The sequence below is a fragment of the Euprymna scolopes genome, chromosome 44, assembly GCF_053919585.1.
Source record: "Euprymna scolopes isolate OS-2025 chromosome 44, ASM5391958v1, whole genome shotgun sequence".
Taxonomy (NCBI): Eukaryota; Metazoa; Mollusca; class Cephalopoda; order Sepiida; family Sepiolidae; genus Euprymna; species Euprymna scolopes.
The window spans coordinates 14147939-14172856 of NC_136525.1; the positions used below are offsets into that span (position 1 = coordinate 14147939).

A 24918-nucleotide genomic window follows, 5' to 3' on the forward strand; every position below is an offset into this window, starting at 1 on the left:
ATTGTCCTGTCTTGACCAAAACAACACATGAAAATGGTTAATTAGTAAGAAGAAAATGAAAATTATGTTCTCAATTTCATAAAACTAACTCAGTGTTTGAGAAATAAAAAAACTTTAATGTAACATTCGAATATCTCATATAGAGTTCAAGTGTTAAGCCCAGATAGGGGGGGGTTAGGGTTAGGGTTAGGGTTAGGGGGGGGGTCCCTTGATTTCTGAGAACTTTGACGGAAGTAAAATAAAACACAAAAAAAAAGAAAGAAAGAAATCTTTTATAATCGTTTCCAAACTTTCCAACGCGTGGATAGAGAAATCAAATTAATTCTCGGCGCACGTGGAGATGCTGCTAATAAATTTCACCACGTCTTACATTATATATATATATATATATATATATATATATATATATATATATATATTAGTTTTTCAGCCCGGCGTTGCCCGGGTGTTTGGAGGTGTATGTTAAGGAGAAAAAAAAAGTGGTCAATTTTTTAAACTTTGACCTCTATTATGACCCCTTAATATTTATTGTTTTAGGTTCAAATTAAGTTGTTAAGTTAGATCCATGTCCAAGGAACCTATATCTAAGATTTCAAGTGTTTAGACCCAAAAGTGGCGGAGGAGTTTGGTAGAGTTATCAAAGGTCAAATCGTTGAACTTTGACCCCTTAACAGCCAAATTTCTGGCCGAAAAGGGATTACAAAGATTTTCCCAAATCTCAATACCCTGTATATCAAATTTCGAGTCTGTAGACTGTAAAATTGACAGAGTTATTGCATAAGGAAATGTACACAGACACACAGACAGACACGCACACACACACACACATGTAGACACTTTCACTTTTATATATATATATATATATATATATATATATAACTAGCATTTCAGCCCGGCGTTGCTCGGGTGTTTGGATGTGTATTTTTAGCAAAAAAAAACAAAAACAAAAGTGGTAGTATGGAGGCAGGCTTGAACCCATACCGCAAAGGAGGAAAAGGACAGGGAAAAAACCTGACGTCATTGCGGTTACGACCACCGTCAAACCTGAAGTGACTTATGTTTACATTAAGGCTAGACAATCGAAAGGAGAGGATATCTTTCAAACATATCGGCGAAAAAAGTGACCCCCCCCCCTGTAGAAAAGTGCCTAGTTGAAGTTGAAGATGTTAATGTTTTTAGCCAATTTTTCGATATTTGTCGTCTGAAACGTCGAACTTCAAAACGATACTGATCTTGGTAAATTCCGTCGCCTCTGTTAAAAGTTTTAGGCAGACATGCAAACATACATACATACATACATTAATATATTGGTAACTAAAAATTGTCGACCCAAACCGATGAAAAACCTTGCCCTATCTCTGAATACCCTTTATGTAAAATTTCAAATGTTTAGACCAGAAATTGTCTGAGTAATTAGGTAGAGATCGCAGAGGTCAATTTTTTTAAATTTTGTCCTCTATTATAACCCCTTAAAATTTATTATGTTGGGCTCAAATCAAGTTATTAAGTTAGATCCATGTCTAAGACACCTATATCTAAAATTTCAAGTGTTTGAACACAAAATTGTCGGAGGAGTTTGGTAGAGTTCTCAAAAGTCAAATTGTTGAACTTTGACCCCCTTAACACCCAAATTTCTGGCTGAAAATGGATCACAAATATTTTCCCAAATCTCAGTACCCTGTATATCAAATTTCGAGTCTGTAGACTTAAAATTGACAAAGTTATTGCATAGGGAAATGTATACAGACAGACACACAGACACGTTCATTTTTATAGATATACTAGCATAGGTGCCCGGCATTACCCGGGTGTTTGGAGGTGTATGCTGAGCAAAAAAAAAAATAATGGTCTATGTTTTTAAATTTTACCCCTATTATGACCCCCTTAACATTTGTTGTTTTGGGCTCAAATCGGGTAATTAAGTTAGATCCATGTTCAAGGAATCAATATCTAAAATTTCAAGTGTTTAGACACAATATTGTCAGAGGTGTTTGGTATAGTTCTCAAAGGTCAATTCGCGGTTCTTGGACCATATAACATCCAAGTTTCTGGGCGAAAACCAATCACGAATATTTTCCCAAATCTCAGTACCCTGTACATCAAATTTTGAGTCTGTAGACTTAAAATTGACAAAGTTATTGCGTAGGGAAATGTACACAGACAGACACACAGACACGTTCACTTTTACAGATATACTAGCATAGGTGCCCGGCGTTGCCCGGGTATTTGGAGGTGTTTTTTGAGCAAAAAAAAATAATAAAAGCGGTGAATTTTTTAAACTTTGACCCCTATTGTGACCCCGTAAAAATTATTGTTTTGAACTTAAATTAAGTTATTAAGTTAGATCCATGTCCAAGGAACCTATATCTAAAATTTCAAATGTTTAGACCAAAAATTGTCGCAGGAGTTTGGTAGAGTTCTCAAAGGTCAAATCGTTGAACTTTGACTCCTTAACAGGAAAATTTCTGGCCGAAAACCGATCACATCGATTTTCCCAAATCTCAGTACCGTGTATATCAAATTTCGAGTCTGTAGACCGAAAATTGACAGAGTTATTGCGTAGGGTAATGTACACAGATAGATAGATAGATAGATAGATAGATTAAACAAAAATATATACGTATATATAAATATATATGGAAACAATATTGTGTGTCCTGTAAACTTTTTACGCAAATATTATGCAAGTATAAATCATGTAGAATATCTGCATGAATATAATTACACGTAATAGTTAACTAAAGATGATCATCCCGTAAGAAAACCGAAAACATTAATAGGGAATTAATTAAAATGAATGTTTAAAAGAATATGCAAATTAACTAGATCTTTTACAGATGAATGCAATTCCACGACCCATATATAAGAAAATTGTATTTTCTTTTTAAATAAATAGAAAAGAGAGTTTTTAATATGAATATCAATACACACAAAAGATACACGAATTTATAGGAATAAAAAGGAAAAATAAATAGATAGACTGGCATGAGTGCCCGGCGTTGCCCGGGTGTTTGGAGATGTGTGTTGAGCAAAAAAAAAGTGCTAGTAGGAAAACAGGATCGAACCCTTACCGCAAAGGAGAAAAAGCACCAGAAAAAACGTGACGTCTTTGCTGTTACGACCACCGCCAAACCAGAAGTGACGTAAGTTTAAATTAAGGCTAGACAATCGAAAAAAAGGAGATGACTTTCGAAAATATTGGTGAAAAAAGCAACCCCTCCCTGTAGAAAAATGCCCAGTTGAGGGTGAAAAAATTAATGTTTTCAGCCAATTTTTCGGTATTTGTCGTCTGAAGGGTCGAGCTTCAAAACGATACTGATCTTGTGAAAATCCGTCGCCTCAGTCGAAAGTTTTAGGCAGACATGCAAACATACATTTATATATTTGTTGCTCAAATTTTCGACCCAAACCGATTAAAAAGCTTGCCCTATCTCTGAATACGCTTTATGTAAAGTTTCAAATGGTTAGACCAGAAATTGTCTTTAGTAATTTGGTAGACACCGCAGAAGTCAAATTTGTTAAAACTTGGACCCCTATTATGACCCCTTAACATTTATTGTTTTGGGCTCAAATTAAGTTGTTAAGTTAGATCCATGTCCAAGGAACCTATATCTAAAATTTCAAGTCTTAAGACCCAAAATTGTCGAAGGAGTTTGGTAGAGTTCTCAAAGGTCAAATCATTGAACCTTGACCCCTTAACAGCCAAATTTCTGGCCGAAAAGGATCACATAGATTTCCCCAAATCTCAGTACCCTGTATATCAAATTTTGAGTCTGTAGACTGAACGTTGACGGAGTTATTGTGTAGGAAAATGTACAGATAGACAGAAAGGCAAACATACACTTTCACTTATATATACTAGAAGTTCCACCCGGCTTTGTTTGGGCCCCATGTACTGTACATAAGGTTATGTGCATATGTGTATATTAAAAAGTGTGAATATGTAAAGTAATGCCTTTCTGTATAATAGTCTTCTTTAACTACCATAGAGAAAAGACAGACAGACATTTTTACTTTTATAGATATATAGATAGATAGATAGATAGATTTGATGCAATATATAGTAATGATTTAAAAAGGATAAAAACAAGACTCATGCGCCACCACCGAGAATCAAAACCAAAATGTTCAGCTCACGATTTATTTTGCTTCTGTCGTCAATGACTGGGCTATGAAAACACGTTCACAGCAAGGCTAAAAATTAAAACATGAACCAATAGCTATTACGTTATGCATTCGTAATGCCGTCGTTCGACCTTCACTTGGCAATTTTTCTTTTTAATTTTCACACTTTTGCACCAATTTTTCTGGGCTAAACCCCAAATATAAAGTTTTGTGTCGATTAAAATACCTTATATATGAAGTTTCATGTCTGTAGACAAAAACTCTAGAAGGAGTTTAGTAGGCAAAATTTGTTAAACAAAAATATATATGTATACATAAATATATATATAGAAACAATTTTGTGTTTACTATAAAATTTTAGACAAATATTATGCAAGTATAAATCATGTAGAATATCTGCATGAATATAATTACACGTAATAGTTAACTAAAGATGATTATCCCATAAGAAAACCGAAGCAACTAATAGGGAATTAATTAAAATGAATGTTTAAAAGAATATGCAAATTAGCTAGATCTTTTGCTAGTGAATGCAATTTCACACCCCATATATAAGAAAATTGTATTTTCTTTTTAAATAAATAGAAAAGCGGGTTTTTAATATGGATATCAATACACACAAAAGAAAAACGCATTTATATATATATATATATATATATATATATATATATATATATATATATATATATATATATATATATGAGTAAAAGAAACGCGAATGTGTAAATATCCAGAGGATTTCACAATTATTCGCATAGGCGTATTATTATGCTTTAATTTTATTGGTTACTGCGTTATATTTTTTTTTATGATCCGTTTGATTGAAAAAAAGCAGAGTCAAGTGTTCACACGAATAAATAATAGAAACGGGTTTGTCGCTAACGCCTTAAATTGAATATACGCATTTGTAAGTATTTTCAATGCCCGAAGAGAAGAAATGTCCTTCAATTGAAAACGATTGAATCCTTTCTTGCCCCTCAGGATGTTTCAAGGTTAGACAACGAGTGGATGTCTTTGACGAATCTTTTCTCATCTTTTTTTCGGTTATATATATATATATATATATATATATATATATATATATATATAAAAGATAAGAAAGCTTGCCGCGCACACATATATACACACACATACATATATGCCACACGCATATACCCACACATATATATACACATATATTCGCTCATATATGCACACATATATACATATATATACAAATAAATATAAGTATATACACATGCATACACATATACAATAAATAATGCGGAGAAAGATAAACGCAGAAAAAGAATATTTTGACATTTTACAAAAGAAAGTGCGTATATATATATATATATTATATATATATACATATATGTATATATGTATACACATACATATATAATCATATATATATATATATGTATAATTGTCACTTCTTGACAGAAGCTTGCCGCTATCATATATATACACACATACATATATACACACGTGCATATACACACACACATATATATACACATACACACTCACATATTAGTGTTGGGACGATTATTCGGAATCGGGAATCGAAAAAATCGGAACTTTTGGGTATATCGGAATCGGAAGATTATAGCCTAATTTCCGATTCCAAACCGATTCTTTTAATTTTTTTTTTTTAACAATAAAAATAAAACAATCACAAATTGTTTGTTTTCATTAGAAGTTGTTCATTTACAACATAAGACTAAGAAGGACCACAGAATTTCATTTATGGATTTAACATTGATTCACAGAGTTTCATTTATTTTATTTATTGATCATTTATCAATAATTTGCCTATTTTCCTGCTTTCCAGCTGACTACAATATAGTTGTCTTCAAGTCTAACGTAAACAAGTTCTTGATGAGCCGCTCCACTTGTTAACAAATTTACCGAATTTCCATTACTAACGATTACTATATTGTTCGATTTCTACTGTACACTCTTAAACCCTTATCCTCGAGTGGCCTCTCGGCCTTGATAAGTGGTGATGCCTATGTAAAAAAAAAAAAAAATTACCTCTGTTACTTTTCGTATCTATTCGCTAAATGTCTATATGGCCCCCATCCGAGGGAGTTCACTTGACTATTAAAAGGTTTTAAATGCTCTGGACAGGGTTTTTAAATTTCGTTGGCGCCAGCTGTACATTGGCGGTGTCTATCATCGGCTTCTTCTGAAATAATGAAAGTTTTATCGCGCTTCTCTTTGGACGCAAGTGAAAAATATAGATGAAAATCTCCGATGAAAAATCTTGGATAAAATGCATAAAGATAAAACAATCTGAAGTTTGTTTGTTTTTTAATTAAAAAGAAAATTATATCTATATTTAAACTTCCTCAAAAAGGAGAATTGGATTGAGATATTTATTACTGTAATTAACAAAAAAAAATAAAAGAAATGATAAACAAAGAAAGGCAAGACTCTTCTACATATCTGAATAAATTTATTTGTGTTTAAACTTCTTTTAAAGTGCGTTTTTGGATTAAAACAAATTCAGTGTCTCCTGTTTGAGTTAGAATTTTTTTTTAAAAAATGACTGCCCAATAACCCCGGCAGAAGAGCCATTGATAACCGCTCAAAGTTGAAAATCAAACAAACGCTGGTAGAAACACATAAATAAATGTTAACAATGGATCGAAATGCTTTACGAGTATTTTGTTTAATTTTCGATTTTTGAGCGATTAAGCAATAACGGGACGGAAATTAGTAACATTTTACGTTAATTTTACTTTCGAAACAGTTTTCTTACTTTCGAAACAGTTTTCTTACTTTCGAAACAGTTTTCTTACTTTCGAAACAGTTTTCTTATGCAAAATTTTAAAAATAATTGGGGGTTTTTCTTTTTGTTTTGTTTTTTTGTTTTTTTTTTCACCACATAATCATTTAAAAATGTAAAATCCCATTTTGGGGAAGTTATTTAGCTAAACGGATTAATATATTTGCCACTGCTGCTGCTATTATTATTATTATTAGTAGTAGTAGTAGTAGTAGTAGTAGTAGTAGCAGCATCTGTGATTTGTTTTTCTTTTGCAGTAACACAAATCAATCTAATAACCGACCAAATGCGTATAATTGTGAGAAAAAAAATATGCACATTTTTCAAAGAGGGAAAGTACAGAATAGTTAACAGAAATCCCTCCTGATGTTAAGAATGTTTTTCTAAATAGTACACTATTATGTAGAACCGCATTCTTGACATTGGATGGGTTTTCTTAACTATTCTCTCCCTGCACTGTTTTCTTATTTTGCATCCCAATCGTCGGGTAATTCTTTTTAGGACGCCAGCACAACAGATATCAATCCGCCATTTTGGTTCGTTGAAAATGACGCCAAAAATGTACGCCAGCGTGCTAAATTTTATTCCGTCATAAAAACAAATTTCTACAGAAGAAAATTATTTTTACATTTTTATCTAGCGAATAAACATAAATTACATATGAAAAAAAAAACTATGTTTATTATTTAAAAAAAAGAAATCCAACTTATGCAATGATGCTGAAATTGATCTTTTCGATTCTAAAACAAACAAACATGTGCTGGTACAAGGTCGCCAATCAATAAAAGAGGCACGTGATCAAACTATAGGTAGAAACCTACTTCCAATAATAAAAATAAAGAAAATACAACCACAATAGTAAATAGAAATTAACTCAGACACAATGTCTGTATATTAAAGTAATATTTTTTTTTATTTAACCCAAGTAGCTTTATGCTGATCCAACCAGCTAATTTACCCCAAGTCAATGTCTCACAAGTAGGAGTTTTAATTCGAAAGGACGATGCCATCCAGCAATGCTAACCAAACAAGCAACTTATGATAGGATTTTCAGAATGTGAGAGATTGTATATAATAAATTCCACAGCCAAATAACGTCGCAGCCCACAAGAGCCATGACAGTCAACGAACCTACTTGTGAGACATCGGCTTGGGGTTATTAGCTGGTTGGATGATCGCGTCCCTTGTCGAGATGAAGTAGGTTCATTTCACAGTCGGATTTCGGCGCGGTTTGCTTGATATGTGTTGGTTAATAGAAATTCTTGTGTATGGGGCGTTTGCTCCGTTGGTAGAGTGCTTGCCTCGCATGCAAGAGACTCGGGTTCCGAATCCTGAGTTCGGATGTGTCTAACTGATGAGCCCAAATGAGGGCGAAACTTGAGTCTTGGACTTCCGGTTCGTTGACTGTCATGGCTCTTGTGGGCTGCAACGTCGTTTGGCTGTGGAATTTATTATATACAATCTCTCTCATTCTGAAAATCATATATATATATATATATATATATATATATAACTACTTAATTTACTCACATAAAATTAATATACGAAAGTATAGATTCATGTGTAAACTTTAAGTATTTACTTCAAAAGTGCTCAATACGTAGGTAGAGCTAGTTAGTAATTTATAAAATATATATGGCGATTAAGCTACACTGAATATTCCACGTTTCATCTACTCTAGGACTCCTCAGGCCTATGCGCGAATTCTGTGGTTGTTTATCGTTTTTATATGCTCCTCTTCTATTGAGATTTTAGTTAGCCAATCAGCTTTCTAGAATCCACCGCGCCCTTCCTATCAGCCAATGGGCATGCATTTTATCGGACAAAGGATCTGTTTTAGAACTAGGTTAGTATTTCTTTTTTTTTTATCGTTAGTTTATATATAAATATATATATGTGTACATACATATATGCACATATATATACATATATATATACATACATATATGTGTGATCGTTTATGTATATTCATGTTTATTTAATTTATTTATTTGTTTATTTTCTATTGTTTTTGTTAGTTTTAAAACTATTTTGTATCGCTATCCTAGAGTAAATTTTATCTCGTGAACACAGTTATTTGCTATTTCTCTTCTACAGTTTAATAGATGTTGGGGTTCTTTAAAGTACAGGATAGAAAATTTTTCATGAAGGCATAATCTACATGGGTCGTCTAGGTCCTACACGTGGTAGCTTGTCTTATTATTTTCCATTCGACTACCGGCGAATGTCCGCTTTCTTTGAGTTCCAAGTATTTATTCACTTAAACACCGTATAAAAACAACATTAGCAAATAAATACTGGGAACTCAAAGAAAATATAATGTAAAATGATCCCATTTCCGGTACATTCTAACTTTTTAAGCAGTAAAGTAATTGTTACCACTAATTCTAAATCCGATCAGCAAAATTATAAAATCACATGTAATTGCTTTATTTTTCGTATTACCACCCAGACTTAGGGTTAGTAATAGGAAAAGCGTGTGGCTTTTTTGAACTTTTAACAATTACATATTTTATACTAAAGTCTGATTTGGAAGATTAGCATTCCCAAGATTCAATACAAATAAAGTTGGTTACATGTCTTTAAAAACTTGTCTGGTCAACAAGGTGTCACCAAGTTATATACGAAACTTATTGTTTGGTTTTTTATTGTATTTTTACTACTAGATTTTTAAAGCTGTTTGTATGTAATCGCTTAAAAATGGAGAATCGTGTTTTTCTTTTTTAGGTGTATTACAATATAAGTGTGATTTTAATTTTTAAAAATAATAAACGTCGTTTTTCATACGTAATCTTATGTTCATTGGCTAATTAAACGGATAAGGATTCTTGTAAAAATAAACTTTATTCATTTTTATTTTCCCGGTACGCCACGCAGGGATTAATCAAAAAAGTTAATCTTGTTTCAGAAGCAACATATCGATTTAAAATGGTTTTTCATACAAAACTTTTATGTTTATTCGCTAGATAAAAATGTACAAATAATTTTTGGTCCCCAACAAAAGGAGGGTGAACCTGTAAATTCACCCTTGTCCGTTCGTCTGTCCGCACTTTTCTCAATAACTACGCTTTGGAATTTTTAAAAATTTTGTACAAACATTAACCCACCAAATTTTTATGATTAAAATAAAATGTCTAGTTCATTCATAGAGAGAAGGTACAGATTAGTTAGCAAAGCCCACGCACTCCTCATGTTAAAAATGGCTTTCTAAATAATAACAGGTATCGTCAACTATTTTCAACTGTTTATGAAAACTTTCAAGTAGCAATGTTGTACACTAACGACGAACTGATACAATCTGGTTTTGTTTTAAAATCAAAACTAATCTTTTGTTGTCTTACAATTTTCAATTAATTACAAGGAAAATATGTGAGAAAAAAATGTATGCAAAAATTACCTGGGAATTTGAAAATTTACAAAAAAAAACAAGAAATTTTTAATTAAATAGTTATTAATTTTAAAAGAATTGGAATCGGGAACCATATTGGAATTAGAAATTTAGAACGGACTTTTTAATTGTATCAGAATCGGGAAAAATTTTGAAATCGTCTCATCACTAATATATATATATATAACGTTATTTCAAGCAGTTAATGGTAGCCGAATAAATTAGGTCTCCGCTAATCGAGCCAGAGATGTCTCGTGATGCGGGGTTCGAATCGTTCGACTGGTAGTAATCGTGACACCCTGCACTGAAGATTCCCGAAAGGATGAAACACTAGTGTCTGTAGGTATTTAATTATTATAGTAGAAAATAATTATATATATATATATATATGTACCATGAGAGTGACCTCCCCTGTAAACAGAAGGATCGGGTAATAATACGAATTCAAACACCAAGCAAAAAAAGAATATTAAAATAAATACGCATAAATATAAAAATAAAATGATATAAAATTATATGATAATTGCGAAAGGAAAAAAAAAACAAAAAATTATGGGTTAAAACGGAAAACTATCTTCACTTAACACCAAAAGATGGAGGAAGTGAGGAAGCATGGCCTTGGAAATCTTTTTATCCAAATACGATGTTCAGCATGTTAAAAATATACCTTTTGTTGTACAAATCTAATGGATAAACATCTGAAGAAGTTGATGGGGACCGGATATTTTTATGGACACATAAATCGTAAAATTGCCTACTCATCAATGAAACAGCTGTAATGGAAAAAATCCAGGAAATAAACAAAGGTTATAAAAAAGAAAACGTGAGTCTTTAATTTTCAACAAAATTTTACACTAATATATATATAAATTCATATATGCACATATGGATACCTGCATATATATGTTTATAAATATATATATATAGAGAGAGAAATGGAGAAAGAGAAAGAAGGAGGGAGGGAGAGAGAGAGAGAAAGGGGAGAGAGAGAAAGACAGAGAAATATTTTTTTAAAATTGAAAATGGGTGTATATTAAATGAATTAGTCATATATATATATATACATACACAAATATATATATATATTACAATAGAAAAATGCGAGCATGAAAAGCAATATGGTTAAGCTAAAACATGGAAAAGAAAAGGACAAGATATTCTTGTAAAAGATATAATAAATTTATGATTTAAAATATTGCAACATTAAGAATTGATTATAATATAATGTTAAATTTAATTTTTAAAAAATTTTTAATGCTGCAATATTTTAAGTTATAAAATTATTATATTTTACCAGAATATCTTGTCCTTTTCTTTTCCATGTTTAAGCTTAACCATATTACTTTTCATGTTCGCATTTTTCTATTGTAATCCATGATTTTTCTAGGCTTCCAATAAATCCACTTGTTCTGTGTTTAATTTCAGTCTTATTTTTTGCCCCCATAAACATACACATATGTAATAACAATGTATGGCACTCGTCTGCTTTCAATAAAATTCCCCCAATTATCTCCCTTTCATTCTTTCATTCTCTCTGTTTCACTTGTTACTTCTCTTTTTGTGAGAGTGGTGAAATAGTTGCAACTGAAGCAACGTGGTTGCTATGGAAATCAGTCATAAAAAACGTCGCTCGGCTCCTTACAAATTTTTTACGATTTTGAACACCAGTAAATTCATCATAACTTTTGTTTTACCGAACGAAAATTGAAAAACTGTTTTTCCTAATATAGCTGAGAAGGTGATCTATAAACTGTAATAATTGTTTGAAATGTGGTCGAAAAATGAGTGAGCGATGAAGCTTTAAAGCAGTTCTAAATGACTAAAACTGCTACTTAAACATATATTCATATGTGTGCAAATGTAATATATATATATATATATATATATAGACAGAGAGAGAGAGAATCATCCACATACAGTACAGAAAGTTGGGCGCCATTTTGAATTTTCCACTACATTGGTAAACACTGTATGGTTTTCGAGCTGAATAAGCATATTACATTAAAAACACTAAAAAAGTATCCAGTTAGGTAGAAAAGTAACTTATCTTGCCTTTGATAACATTTATTTGTTAGCAACTAGCTGAAACCACCGTCAATAATTTTCCCCACCCTTTATCTGTGCCTAAATCAAAACGTAGATTCCACGAACAAAGCTTCTTTCTTAGAACTGCACGCCTGTGGAACTCTGTTCCACTTGCCTGTTTCCCTCCCGACTTCAACCTGTATGTCTTCAAGTCCAACACAAACAAATTCCTGATGAACCGCCCCCTTAAGTAATGACACCTTATCAATTCTCCAATACTATTGCTACACTATTCCATTGAGTACTGTACACACAATAATCCTTATCCCCGAGTGGCCATTGGGCCTTGATAAGTGGTGAACTCCATGTAAAAAAAAAAAATTTATATATATTTGTTATTTAACTACTTTTTCGAATCTATATGCAAAGTAATACAAACTCGAAAAAATGAATACAGATAGGCTGGTTGCATGTTTTTTCTTGCAGTGTAACCTGAACTGAATAATTACATTTTGATAAACCATTATTGATTAACCGTTTAACCCCAGACCAAACTAGGCAATGGTCCAAGGTGAGATAATCTTTGAAAAAAAAAAGTAGAAGACGAGTGCTCGCCCTTGCTTAGAACTGAACTTTTGTTTTTATAATGAACTATATACAACGACATATATACCCCTTTCTTGCATGGATATACAACTTTAGCATGATTTGTACATGTTTTTTCTTTTTTTTTTTTTTTTTTTACACAGTGATCACCACTTATCAAGGCCCGGAAGCCACTCAGGGATAAGGGTTATTGCAAGTACATTACATTAGTGTGGAGATTTAATGAAGTGTTTAATTAAGGGGGCGGTTCATTAGGAATTTGTTAACATTGAACTTGAACACATCCAAGTTGTAGTCTGGTGGGAAGCAGGCAGACGGAACAGAGTTCCACAGGCGTGCAGTTCTAAGAAAGAAGCTTTGTTCATGGAATCCACATTTTGATTTAGGCACAGATATAGAGTGGGGGAAATTTTTCACAGTGGATTCAGCTAGACGGGTGTTTTTCGTGAAAGATTGGCAAGGGGGGGACCAGAGATTGGAGTTCAGATGAGCACCTGCCATGGAAATAATGATAAAACAAGGATAGGCTCGCAAAGTCTCTTCTGTAGGAGAGAGGTTGTAGGGTAGAGAAAAGGGCATCTCCCACTAAGCCATGAAGTCTATTTTGTACTCTGTCAAGGCAGGATAGGCTGTTTTTAGCAGCTCCTGCCCAGATATGGCAACAGTTAGAAGAGGTGACACAAGGTATGTTGCATGAATTTTGATTTTTTTGCAGATGGACTTATAGTCAAAGAGATAGCCTGTACGAACCAGCTAGTGTTGTTGAGTGACAAGTTATTACTGGACATTGCTTATTCGGGACTTAAGGAGATGTGAGACTAATCACCAATAGATCAAGAACCGACAAAGGGCGTGTGGACGGCTTAGACTCAACCATTTCCTTTGGAAGCTGGGTGAGCTAAGGAGGTGAATGTGACCCAACCAGCTATGATGGTCGAAAATTGCCTCAGAGGGGAGCTAAAGAAAGCTGAATTAAAGCTTTTTATTTATGTGAACAAACCTGGGGTATTACCAGGTAACCTTGCTAGTTAAAAAGAGGCTTGATCGCAGATATGAGATATATGAAGAGAAAGAAAAACAATTTCAGGAACTTTTAACAATATTATTTGTGAACATGATTGTTTTGAGTTATCTAACCATGTTTTAGTCTAGAAGTGACCTTAAAGGTCAAGACCGAGGTTGGCCGGTGTGCGAGAACTAAATAATAGAAATGTTGGTTGCTGATGGAAAATCACTGAGTTAATATGCATAGGTGAGTTGGCCAATTAGCCAATCAAGGCAAATCAGAGTATGGCATAGTGAACAAGGATTGGTTGGATGGGAGACCCAGACTAGCTAGACATTACCAACCCCTTCGTGTAAAACTGACTGCAGAGTGAAAAAACGTCAGTGGTTGTTGGGAACCCAAGCAAGAAGAAATGTTGCCAGTGTGAACCAACCAGCTATGATGGTCGAAAATTGCCCCAGAAGGGGGCTAATGAGAGTTGAATTAGAGCCTTTATTTATGTGGACAATCTCGGGGTATTACAAGGTAACCTTACTAGATAAAAAGAGGCTTGATCGATAATGGAAATGTTGGTTGCTGACAGAAAATCACCTGATTAATATGCATAGGTGAGGTGACCAATTAGCCAATCAAAGCGAATCAGAGTAGGGTATAGTGAACAGGGATTGATTAGATGGGAAACCCAGACTAGCCAGACCCTACAAACCTCGTCATTTAAAAAGGTCTGCAGAGTGAAAAAGAATCAATTGTTAAGTTTTTGTTAGTTACGAGTCGTTGTTGAGAGCCAGCATTACTGTCCACCACCACTCCACATAAAAACACCCCATTTACTGACCGACCGATAAGTAAGGAAGAATCGGTTAAAAACAGAAAAAAAAGGATCCGTTTGAATGACTATCGAAAGACTGCGTAAGAAAATCTGAGATATTTTTTTCCTGTTGATAACATACATAATTACCATTTTTCTTTGTAATTATTTTTTTCAGCGAACGACCAACAGGGAGGAGTGGATTGCCCGCTACTGCACGACACCCAGCCTGTAGTGCCATATCAACCCAAAATTTTTTAATAGAATATATTTGTTTTTTTCCAAAGTCGGTTTCTATTTAACTCATAGTTGGGATCCTAACAGGTACTACCATGCCGAGTCAGAGTGGACCTGAGAGCAATGGAAATTAAAGGGTGGCTCCACACTCCCCAAAGTCTGCAAGCTGGGGCCTCACCATCGGATATAGTTTAAGGTCGTATCCAGGACCGGTATGGTGTGCAGGTTTAGTCTTTGGCGCAGAGTGGAAACTAGAATATGATTTCCACTGCGAAGACATTTGTATAGGCACCAGCTGAGACAGAAGGTGGGCCGGCCAATCTCAGCCACTGACAGCCGATATAGCGTGATAGTTGAGCCAAGATAAACAAAAGAATCCACATTATCTAGGTTAACTTCATCTAGCGTGAGCAACTGCCAGGTATCCTAGTCAATCAATTTGGAGACATTAATGACATCCCTATTTTGCAAATGACAGTCTACACTCGATTGGGTACAGCCTGTACCTCCTCACCAGTCGATCCAAACAAGATGACATCTGTGTAAGCAAGATAAAACATGGTTAAGTGTTGCCCAACCACAACACCCTGGTGACCTTGAATGGCTTCGTCAGGGATATCATTCAAACACTAGCATGTTTGAATATCTGGTTGAGTGTTAGTTTTAGTCATTTAGAACTGCTTAAAGCTTCACTGCTCACTCATTTTGCGATCAAATTTCAAACAACTTAGTAGTGTTGGGACGATTCCTAAATTTTTTCCAATTCCAGGGAAATGTTGATTAACGATTCCGATACCAAGTCCATGTTAATAATTACATAAACTCCGGCAAAAAAAAAAAAAGAACAAAAAAAGGAGAACAAAAAAAACCAAAAAAAAAAAGAACAGATAAAATCATAACAAAAATCGGTGAAGCTTAGATATGTAGGTCCGGCAGACGAGCCTCGTTCTGATATTTGGAAAATTTAGGTTAACAACCAGTGAAGCTACCAAAAAGTAACCCTTTTGAATGAAGATGGATATATAAACAATATTTTTTAAATTAATTTCTTAATTTTACTTAAAAACAAAATGTAAACATATATAAACAAAATGTTTTAGAAAATAATTTCTTAATTCTTATTTAAAATTGATTATAAATAATTTTTTTTTTTAAATAATTATTGAAAAATATTGCAAAGCGTTTACATAGCTGGTTCTTTGGGATAATAGGGACGCCTGAAACCTCCAATCCTAAACAAAAAAAAGTGTTTTTACTATTTTAAAGCGCTTTTCTTTTATTTTTAAGTTTGAAACACAAGTAGTGGCTAGTTACCTTAGAACAAGTGCGCATGGCGGAAATTCTTCAGAATTTAAATGTATTGTAATGCTTTTATGGTGGTCAAAAAAACGTTTTTCAGTCGCCATATTACTTCCTATTTACTTGCCTCCCCACGAGGGCAGAGTTAGACAGAAGGTCGGTTTTTAATGTAGAGAAGCATTTATTACAAAAAAAACAAAATGGTGAAATATAAAAGCAAATTAAGCTAAAAGTAAAAAAAAAAAAATTATTTCTTTAAATTTAAAGAATTAAAGAAAGAAAAAATTCAAAGAAATTTCGAAACTCATTAAGATAAATAAAGATTACCTTTAAAGTAGCTAATAAAATTCTAGTACATCATCAATATGGTTGTCTCCAAATCTTATGTAAATTGTTTTTGATGAGCCGTTCCATATAAGTTAACAAATTTACCGAATTTCCATTACTAACGAGTATTATATTATCCACATTGACTACAATATGGGTGTCTCCCAATCTAACGAAAACTTGTTTTTGATGAGCCGTTCAATATATATACAAAAAAGGTGCATGACATTAAACACCAAAAAGAAAATATTTCAAAGCAAAACCTGAAAAAATCATGGATTACATAGAAAAATGCGAGCATGAAAAGTAGTATGGTTAAGATTAAACTTAGAAAAATAAAAGGACTAGTTGATGAAACTGGAAAAGAAAAAGACAAGATATTCTCGTAAAAAATATGATTCATAGCTTAAAATATTGTAGCATTGAGAATTTTTTTTTAATTCAATTTAACATTGTATACAAATTCTTAATTCATAATTTTATGTGCATTTATATATATATATATATATATATATATATATATATTAAAAAGTTTGACTCATGTCCAAGTAACCTACATCTAAAATTTCAAATGTTTGGACACAAAATTGGGGGAGAAGTTTGGTAGAGTCTGCTAAGGTCAACTCTTTCAACTTTCACCTCTTGGCAGCCAAAATTTCGCCCAAAAACTGATTAAAAAGCTTGCTGCATGTCTGAATACCCTTTATGTAAAATTTTAGATGTTTAGACCCAAAATTGCCTGAGTAATTTGGTAGAGACTGCAGAGGTCAAATGTTTTTAACTTTGACCCCAATTTTGACCCCTTAACATTTATTGTTTTGGGTTCAAATCAAATTAAAAAGTTTGATCCATGTCCAAGTAACCTACATCTAAAATTTCAAGTGTTTAGACCCAAAATTGGTGGCGGAATTTGGTAGAGTTTTCAAAGGTCAAATTGTTGAACTTTGACCCCTTGACAGCCACATTTCTGGCCGAAAACTGATTAAAAAGGTTTTCCCAAATCTCAATACTCCTTATGTCAAATATCGAGTCTGTAGACTGAAAATTGACAGAGTAGTTTTGTAGGGAAATGTACACACACACAGAGACACACACAAACACAGAGACAAACTATTTCACTTTTAGATTTGTACTTATTGACTGTTCATCGACGGCTCTGTCATTTTGGTTTGTTCTGTAAATCAGAATCAGACAAAACATTTATGCCAATGAAAGCATGGCTTTTAAATCCGCATAAATGAAGATGGAGATATATGACTTCTGTCCGTGATAGTTGTCACACACAAACTCAAGTAATAGTGGACTAAAACTGATAGATGTAATTTGTATCATTTTATCATTGATGTGCTACACACACACAAACACACATTCATATTTGGGTCTAATCTTCTGCAAGGTTTTAATAGTTACTAACCTACCCGTTGACCCTTAAAGAGTAAAATGAAAAATATTCAAAATAAAAAGTGATTTTAAGATTATATTGTCTTTTATCGTCTTGAGAAAACATTTTTTTTTAAAGTGATGAGTGAAAAAGAAATAAAACTCAGGAAGCCTCTAGAGCACTACTGTAAGCACTAATTAAAATTAAGGAGGCCTTACTAAAAGCACTACTAAAACCAAATTTCTTCCTTCATCCCTCCTTGTAAAGAAAATATTTTTAAGCAAGGCCTGAAAAAAAAAATAAATAAATCATCAGAATCCACAGGAGCACTACTGAAAGCAGTAAATATGGTTGTAAATAAGATTTTGTATTTTTATATTCAAATCAGTTTTTTTTTTTTACTCAACAGGGTTAAATTACATTTATTTGTAAGGAAAACACGTTAAAATAAGTTAAAACAAAAAAATATTGTTGACCTTGTGCATGCTTTGAAAAGCAGCAGTGGCTTTTAATATCGGACTTAAGACAGGGCGACCATGAAATAGGTAAGAAGACAAATCTTTTGAAACCGGAAGTCACAAACCGGATGGACGGTTTAAACGCCCAAGCAAGCTGATCTGAGTTTTATAATTATATAGATGATATGCCGACGCCCCCATTCATAACATGAAATTTAATTGATTCTGAGGACATTCAATTGATTGCTATACACACACACACACACACACTCACATCTGTATTCAGAAATAATCTTCTTCAAAAATTTAAATTGTGCGTTGAGGTAAAAAGGCTGAGGATGGAGTCTCAGGGGCAAGGGATGCAACTGAACATGAATGATGTTAAAATCGTCCTCATTTACACTCTTTTCGCCTCCGCTTCGTCTTCATACCCTCTACGACAGGTTCATCTGTTTCTACGCTAGAGCTTCTTTCCTCGTTTACTCGTTTGCGTGCCTGTCCCACCATTGTTGAGCACCCGAGACTTATGCCCAATGAAGAAGCGATTGACTTCGCCCAAAGTGCCAACTCAACTTTGTGAGGGGTCCACTTGTCGTCTTTAGAAGCACCAGAATCTGCAACAACAAAGAAAACACAAATTATGTAAATACATATTTATATATCTATGAAAGTGAGAATGTGTGTCTGTGTCTGTGTGGGGGGGGGGACAACTCTCAACCTATATACTCAGCAAATGTTTGATCTACATACTTGAAATTTGGTATATAGGGTATTCAGACACGTGGAAAAATTTTTAACTGGGTTTTCATCCGAAAAAAAAAAGGGCTGTTAAGTGGTCAAAATTAAAAAATTGGCATGTGGAGGGGTCTGGTTGTCAACTGTTTCACAGCTGTGTATGCGTGAATCGTTCACATGACAGCTTCCTTATGTTAAGAATAAGTAGGTTTGAAAATACTTTTTAAAGATCATGGCAAGCTAGTCTAATGGTTATCATACTTGACTCCTTGTCTTTAGGTTTTGTTTTCGATCTTAACTCAAGTATTTTTTTTAATTTTCGAGAAATGAACGGTTTAGAAAAAACAATACCTTCATGCACATGTCTCAGTTTCTGTATGAATTAAAATATAGTACTTATATGTACTTTACAACACTTGTTACATTCACAGGTGTAAAAATTAAAATATGGACGATATGAAATATGGTTTTTGAAAAATAATATTTTCCTTTATTTTCAACAATAACAAAACAAACGAAAAGGTTTGTTCACAAATATTTACAACAATAACAAAACAAACGAAAAGGTTTGTTCACAAATATTTACAACAATAACAAAACAAACGAAAAGGTTTGTTCACAAATATTTACAACAATAACAAAACAAACGAAAAGGTTTGTTCACAAATATTTACAACAATAACAGAACAAACGAAAAGGTTTGTCCACAAATATTTACAACAATAACAAAACAAACGAAAAGGTTTGTTCACAAATATTTACAACAATAACAAAACAAACGAAAAGGTTTGTTCACAAATATTTACAACAATAACAAAACAAACGAAAAGGTTTGTTCACAAATATTTACAACAATAACAAAACAAACAAAAAGGTTTGTTCACAAATATTTACAACAGTAACAAAACAAACGAAAAGGTTTGTTCACAAATATTTACAACAATAACAAAACAAACGAAAAGGTTTGTTCACAAATATTTACAACAATAACAAAACAAACGAAAAGGTTTGTTCACAAATATTTACAACAATAACAAAACAAACGAAAAGGTTTGTTCACAAATATTTACAACAATAACAAAATAAACGAAAAAGTTTGTTCACAAATATTTACAACAATAACAAAACAAACGAAAAGGTTTGTTCACAAATATTTACAACAATAACAAAACAAACGAAAAGGTTTGTTCACAAATATTTACAATAATAACAAAACAAATGAAAAGGTTTGTTCACAAATATTTACAACAATAACAAAACAAATGAAAAGGTTTGTTCACAAATATTTACAACAATAACAAAACAAATGAAAAGGTTTGTTCATAAATATTTACAACAATAACAAAACAAATGAAAAGGTTTGTTCACAAATATTTACAACAATAACAAAACAAACGAAAAGGTTTGTTCACAAATATTTACAACAATAACAAAACAAATGAAAAGGTTTGTTCACAAATATTTACAACAATAACAAAACAAATGAAAAGGTTTGTTCACAAATATTTACAACAATAACAAAACAAACGAAAAGGTTTGTTCACAAATATTTACAACAATAACAAAACAAATGAAAAGGTTTGTTCACAAATATTTACAACAATAACAAAACAAATGAAAAGGTTTGTTCACAAATATTTACAACAATAACAAAACAAATGAAAAGGTTTGTTCACAAATATTTACAACAATAACAAAACAAATGAAAAGGTTTGTTCACAAATATTTACAACAATAACAAAACAAATGAAAAGGTTTGTTCACAAATATTTACAACAATAACAAAACAAATGAAAAGGTTTGTTCACAAATATTTACAACAATAACAAAACAAACGAAAAGGTTTGTTCACAAATATTTACAACAATAACAAAACAAATGAAAAGGTTTGTTCACAAATATTTACAACAATAACAAAACAAACGAAAAGGTTTGTTCACAAATATTTACAACAATAACAAAACAAATGAAAAGGTTTGTTCACAAATATTTACAACAATAACAAAACAAATGAAAAGGTTTGTTCACAAATATTTACAACAATAACAAAACAAACGAAAAGGTTTGTTCACAAATATTTACAACAATAACAAAACAAACAAAAAGGTTTGTTCACAAATATTTACAACAGTAACAAAACAAACGAAAAGGTTTGTTCACAAATATTTACAACAATAACAAAACAAACGAAAAGGTTTGTTCACAAATATTTACAACAATAACAAAACAAACGAAAAGGTTTGTTCACAAATATTTACAACAATAACAAAACAAATGAAAAGGTTTGTTCACAAATATTTACAACAATAACAAAACAAATGAAAAGGTTTGTTCACAAATATTTACAACAATAACAAAACAAATGAAAAGGTTTGTTCACAAATATTTACAACAATAACAAAACAAACGAAAAGGTTTGTTCACAAATATTTACAACAATAACAAAACAAATGAAAAGGTTTGTTCACAAATATTTACAACAATAACAAAACAAACGAAAAGGTTTGTTCACAAATATATACAACAATAACAAAATAAACGAAAAGGTTTGTTCACAAATATTTACAACAATAACAAAACAAATGAAAAGGTTTGTTCACAAATATTTACAACAATAACAAAACAAACGAAAAGGTTTGTTCACAAATATTTACAACAATAACAAAACAAATGAAAAGGTTTGTTCACAAATATTTACAACAATAACAAAACAAACGAAAAGGTTTGTTCACAAATATTTACAACAATAACAAAATAAACGAAAAGGTTTGTTCACAAATATTTACAACAATAACAAAACAAACGAAAAGGTTTGTTCACAAATATTTACAACAATAACAAAATAAACGAAAAGGTTTGTTCACAAATATTTACAACAATAACAAAATAAACGAAAAGGTTTGTTCACAAATATTTACAACAATAACAAAATAAACGAAAAGGTTTGTTCACAAATATTTACAACAATAACAAAACAAACGAAAAGGTTTGTTCACAAATATTTACAACAATAACAAAACAAATGAAAAGGTTTGTTCACAAATATTTACAACAATAACAAAACAAACGAAAAGGTTTGTTCACAAATATTTACAACAATAACAAAATAAACGAAAAGGTTTGTTCACAAATATTTACAACAATAACAAAACAAACGAAAAGGTTTGTTCACAAATATTTACAACAATAACAAAACAAATGAAAAGGTTTGTTCACAAATATTTACAACAATAACAAAACAAATGAAAAGGTTTGTTCACAAATATTTACAACAATAACAAAACAAATGAAAAGGTTTGTTCACAAATATTTACAACAATAACAAAACAAATGAAAAGGTTTGTTCACAAATATTTACAACAATAACAAAACAAATGAAAAGGTTTGTTCACAAATATTTACAACAATAACAAAACAAATGAAAAGGTTTGTTCACAAATATTTACAACAATAACAAAACAAATGAAAAGGTTTGTTCACAAATATTTACAACAATAACAAAACAAATGAAAAGGTTTGTTCACAAATATTTACAACAATAACAAAACAAACGAAAAGGTTTGTTCACAAATATTTACAACAATAACAAAACAAACGAAAAGGTTTGTTCACAAATATTTACAACAATAACAAAACAAACGAAAAGGTTTGTTCACAGATATTTACAACAATAACAAAACAAATGAAAAGGTTTGTTCACAAATATTTACAACAATAACAAAATAAACGAAAAGGTTTGTTCACAAATATTTACAACAATAACAAAATAAACGAAAAGGTTTGTTCACAAATATTTACAACAATAACAAAACAAACGAAAAGGTTTGTTCACAAATATTTACAACAATAACAAAACAAATGAAAAGGTTTGTTCACAAATATTTACAACAATAACAAAACAAATGAAAAGGTTTGTTCACAAATATTTACAACAATAACAAAACAAATGAAAAGGTTTGTTCACAAATATTTACAACAATAACAAAACAAACGAAAAGGTTTGTTCACAAATATTTACAACAATAACAAAACAAATGAAAAGGTTTGTTCACAAATATTTACAACAATAACAAAATAAACGAAAAGGTTTGCTCACAAATATTTACAACAATAACAAAACAAACGAAAAGGTTTGTTCACAAATATTTACAACAATAACAAAATAAACGAAAAGGTTTGTTCACAAATATTTACAACAATAACAAAACAAATGAAAAGGTTTGTTCACAAATATTTACAACAATAACAAAACAAACGAAAAGGTTTGTTCACAAATATTTACAACAATAACAAAATAAACGAAAAGGTTTGTTCACAAATATTTACAACAATAACAAAAAAACGAAAAGGTTTGTTCACAAATATTTACAACAATAACAAAACAAACGAAAAGGGTCGGTTAACAAAAGATACCGTAGTTTAGAATTACTACTATCAATATTAGAAGAAATAGCGGCTTGGTGAAACTCGGGTTAAAAACCAAGACGAGAAAGTGGAGGGTACGAGGGAGAAGGGAGGTAGTCAAAATTACGAACCGCTAACTCTGAGTGACTATTCACTCTATTAATAATGAAATTCAATGACAATAAGATTCCTTTTTGTTTTTCTTTTAAACGTTTGGTCAATGAGAAAATTTCAAAATTGTATTTACCACTAGTTCAAAAAACAGTTTCTGCAAACTTGCTGTGGGTTGAGGAGATATATTTTCCTTTTTTTGTTTTGGATTCTTTCGGCTGGACTTATCCATGAATCAGGGACGAAGTTACCTTAACAGGAACAAGCTGATAACTGATCCGTTTCCCTCTCCACCTTTATTTATATGGCACCTTAACCCATTCTAGATTATTGCAGACCCCTCTGAGACCTTCTAGATCATTCTAAAACTTCTAATCCTTCTAAACTTTCTATTACTATACTCTGGCCCTTAAACTATCTTGTGAATTAAAAACTTTTTAGATTTGATCATTAGGACTGTCTAGAATACGTTAGCACACATTTTAAACTGTTTCATTGATTTTTTTTTATTATAACACAGGGCAATGCTGGGCAGCCTACTAGTTGAATATAGATTAGAGAAAATAAAATTTAATAGCCATACAAATTTGGTGTAGCTCTTTATAAATTCCTCCACCTAGGGATGGTGCACACCAAGTTGGGGTTCGCCACTATCACAGGGGTTACCACCATGGTGCCGGCCAACTTCTTTGTGAATTTGAATAAGATCACCCTTCTCCATCCTCATCCCCTCAACCAATCTTGATGAAATTTGGCATGATAGTGGTCCCTAACATGGGCCAGAATTTATTGCACTGTATCTCTTAACTTTGACCTTCCAAAATAATGCTACCAAAAACGGATCATTATGGATTCTTATTTTCTTGAGATGCATATAATTCTCTTGAAAAATTTAAGATATCACTTTCCCCCTTTTCAGATACGTGCTAAAGATGCCACCCTGAAATAAAAGCAATTATCTTAGTTTTTTCGATGCTTAATCAACAGATTGATTTTCTTGAACATGTCGTTTTAAGCAAAAATAATATTGCAATGTCGAAAATAGTAATATATCCAAAAATTACAAAAAAATCATCGCATAAGAAGTTATTTATAGTTAAAAGTAATTTTTACGGAAAATTGCGTAAGATTGCATTTTACTTAGACGTTATAAAGTAGGCAGTAGGAGACTACATGCAGGGGGACATAACTCCGAAAGGAATATTTTGGATTACTTGTTCATTGTTGTTATA

At 31.9% G+C, this 24918-nt stretch overlaps 1 protein-coding gene across 2 annotated transcripts in view; it reads right to left on the minus strand.

The window, feature by feature from the left end:
- Positions 1–18449: 18449 nt before the first annotated feature.
- Positions 18450–24918, minus strand: part of LOC145268697 (uncharacterized) — a 29117-nt gene continuing 22648 nt past the window's right edge. For both annotated transcript variants that reach the window (XM_080124226.1, XM_080124225.1), the window contains exon 5: positions 18450–19050. In XM_080124226.1, the coding sequence (XP_079980352.1) occupies positions 18830–19050 (221 nt within the window). In that variant the 3' untranslated portion in view covers positions 18450–18829. The remainder of the gene's footprint in view (positions 19051–24918) is intronic.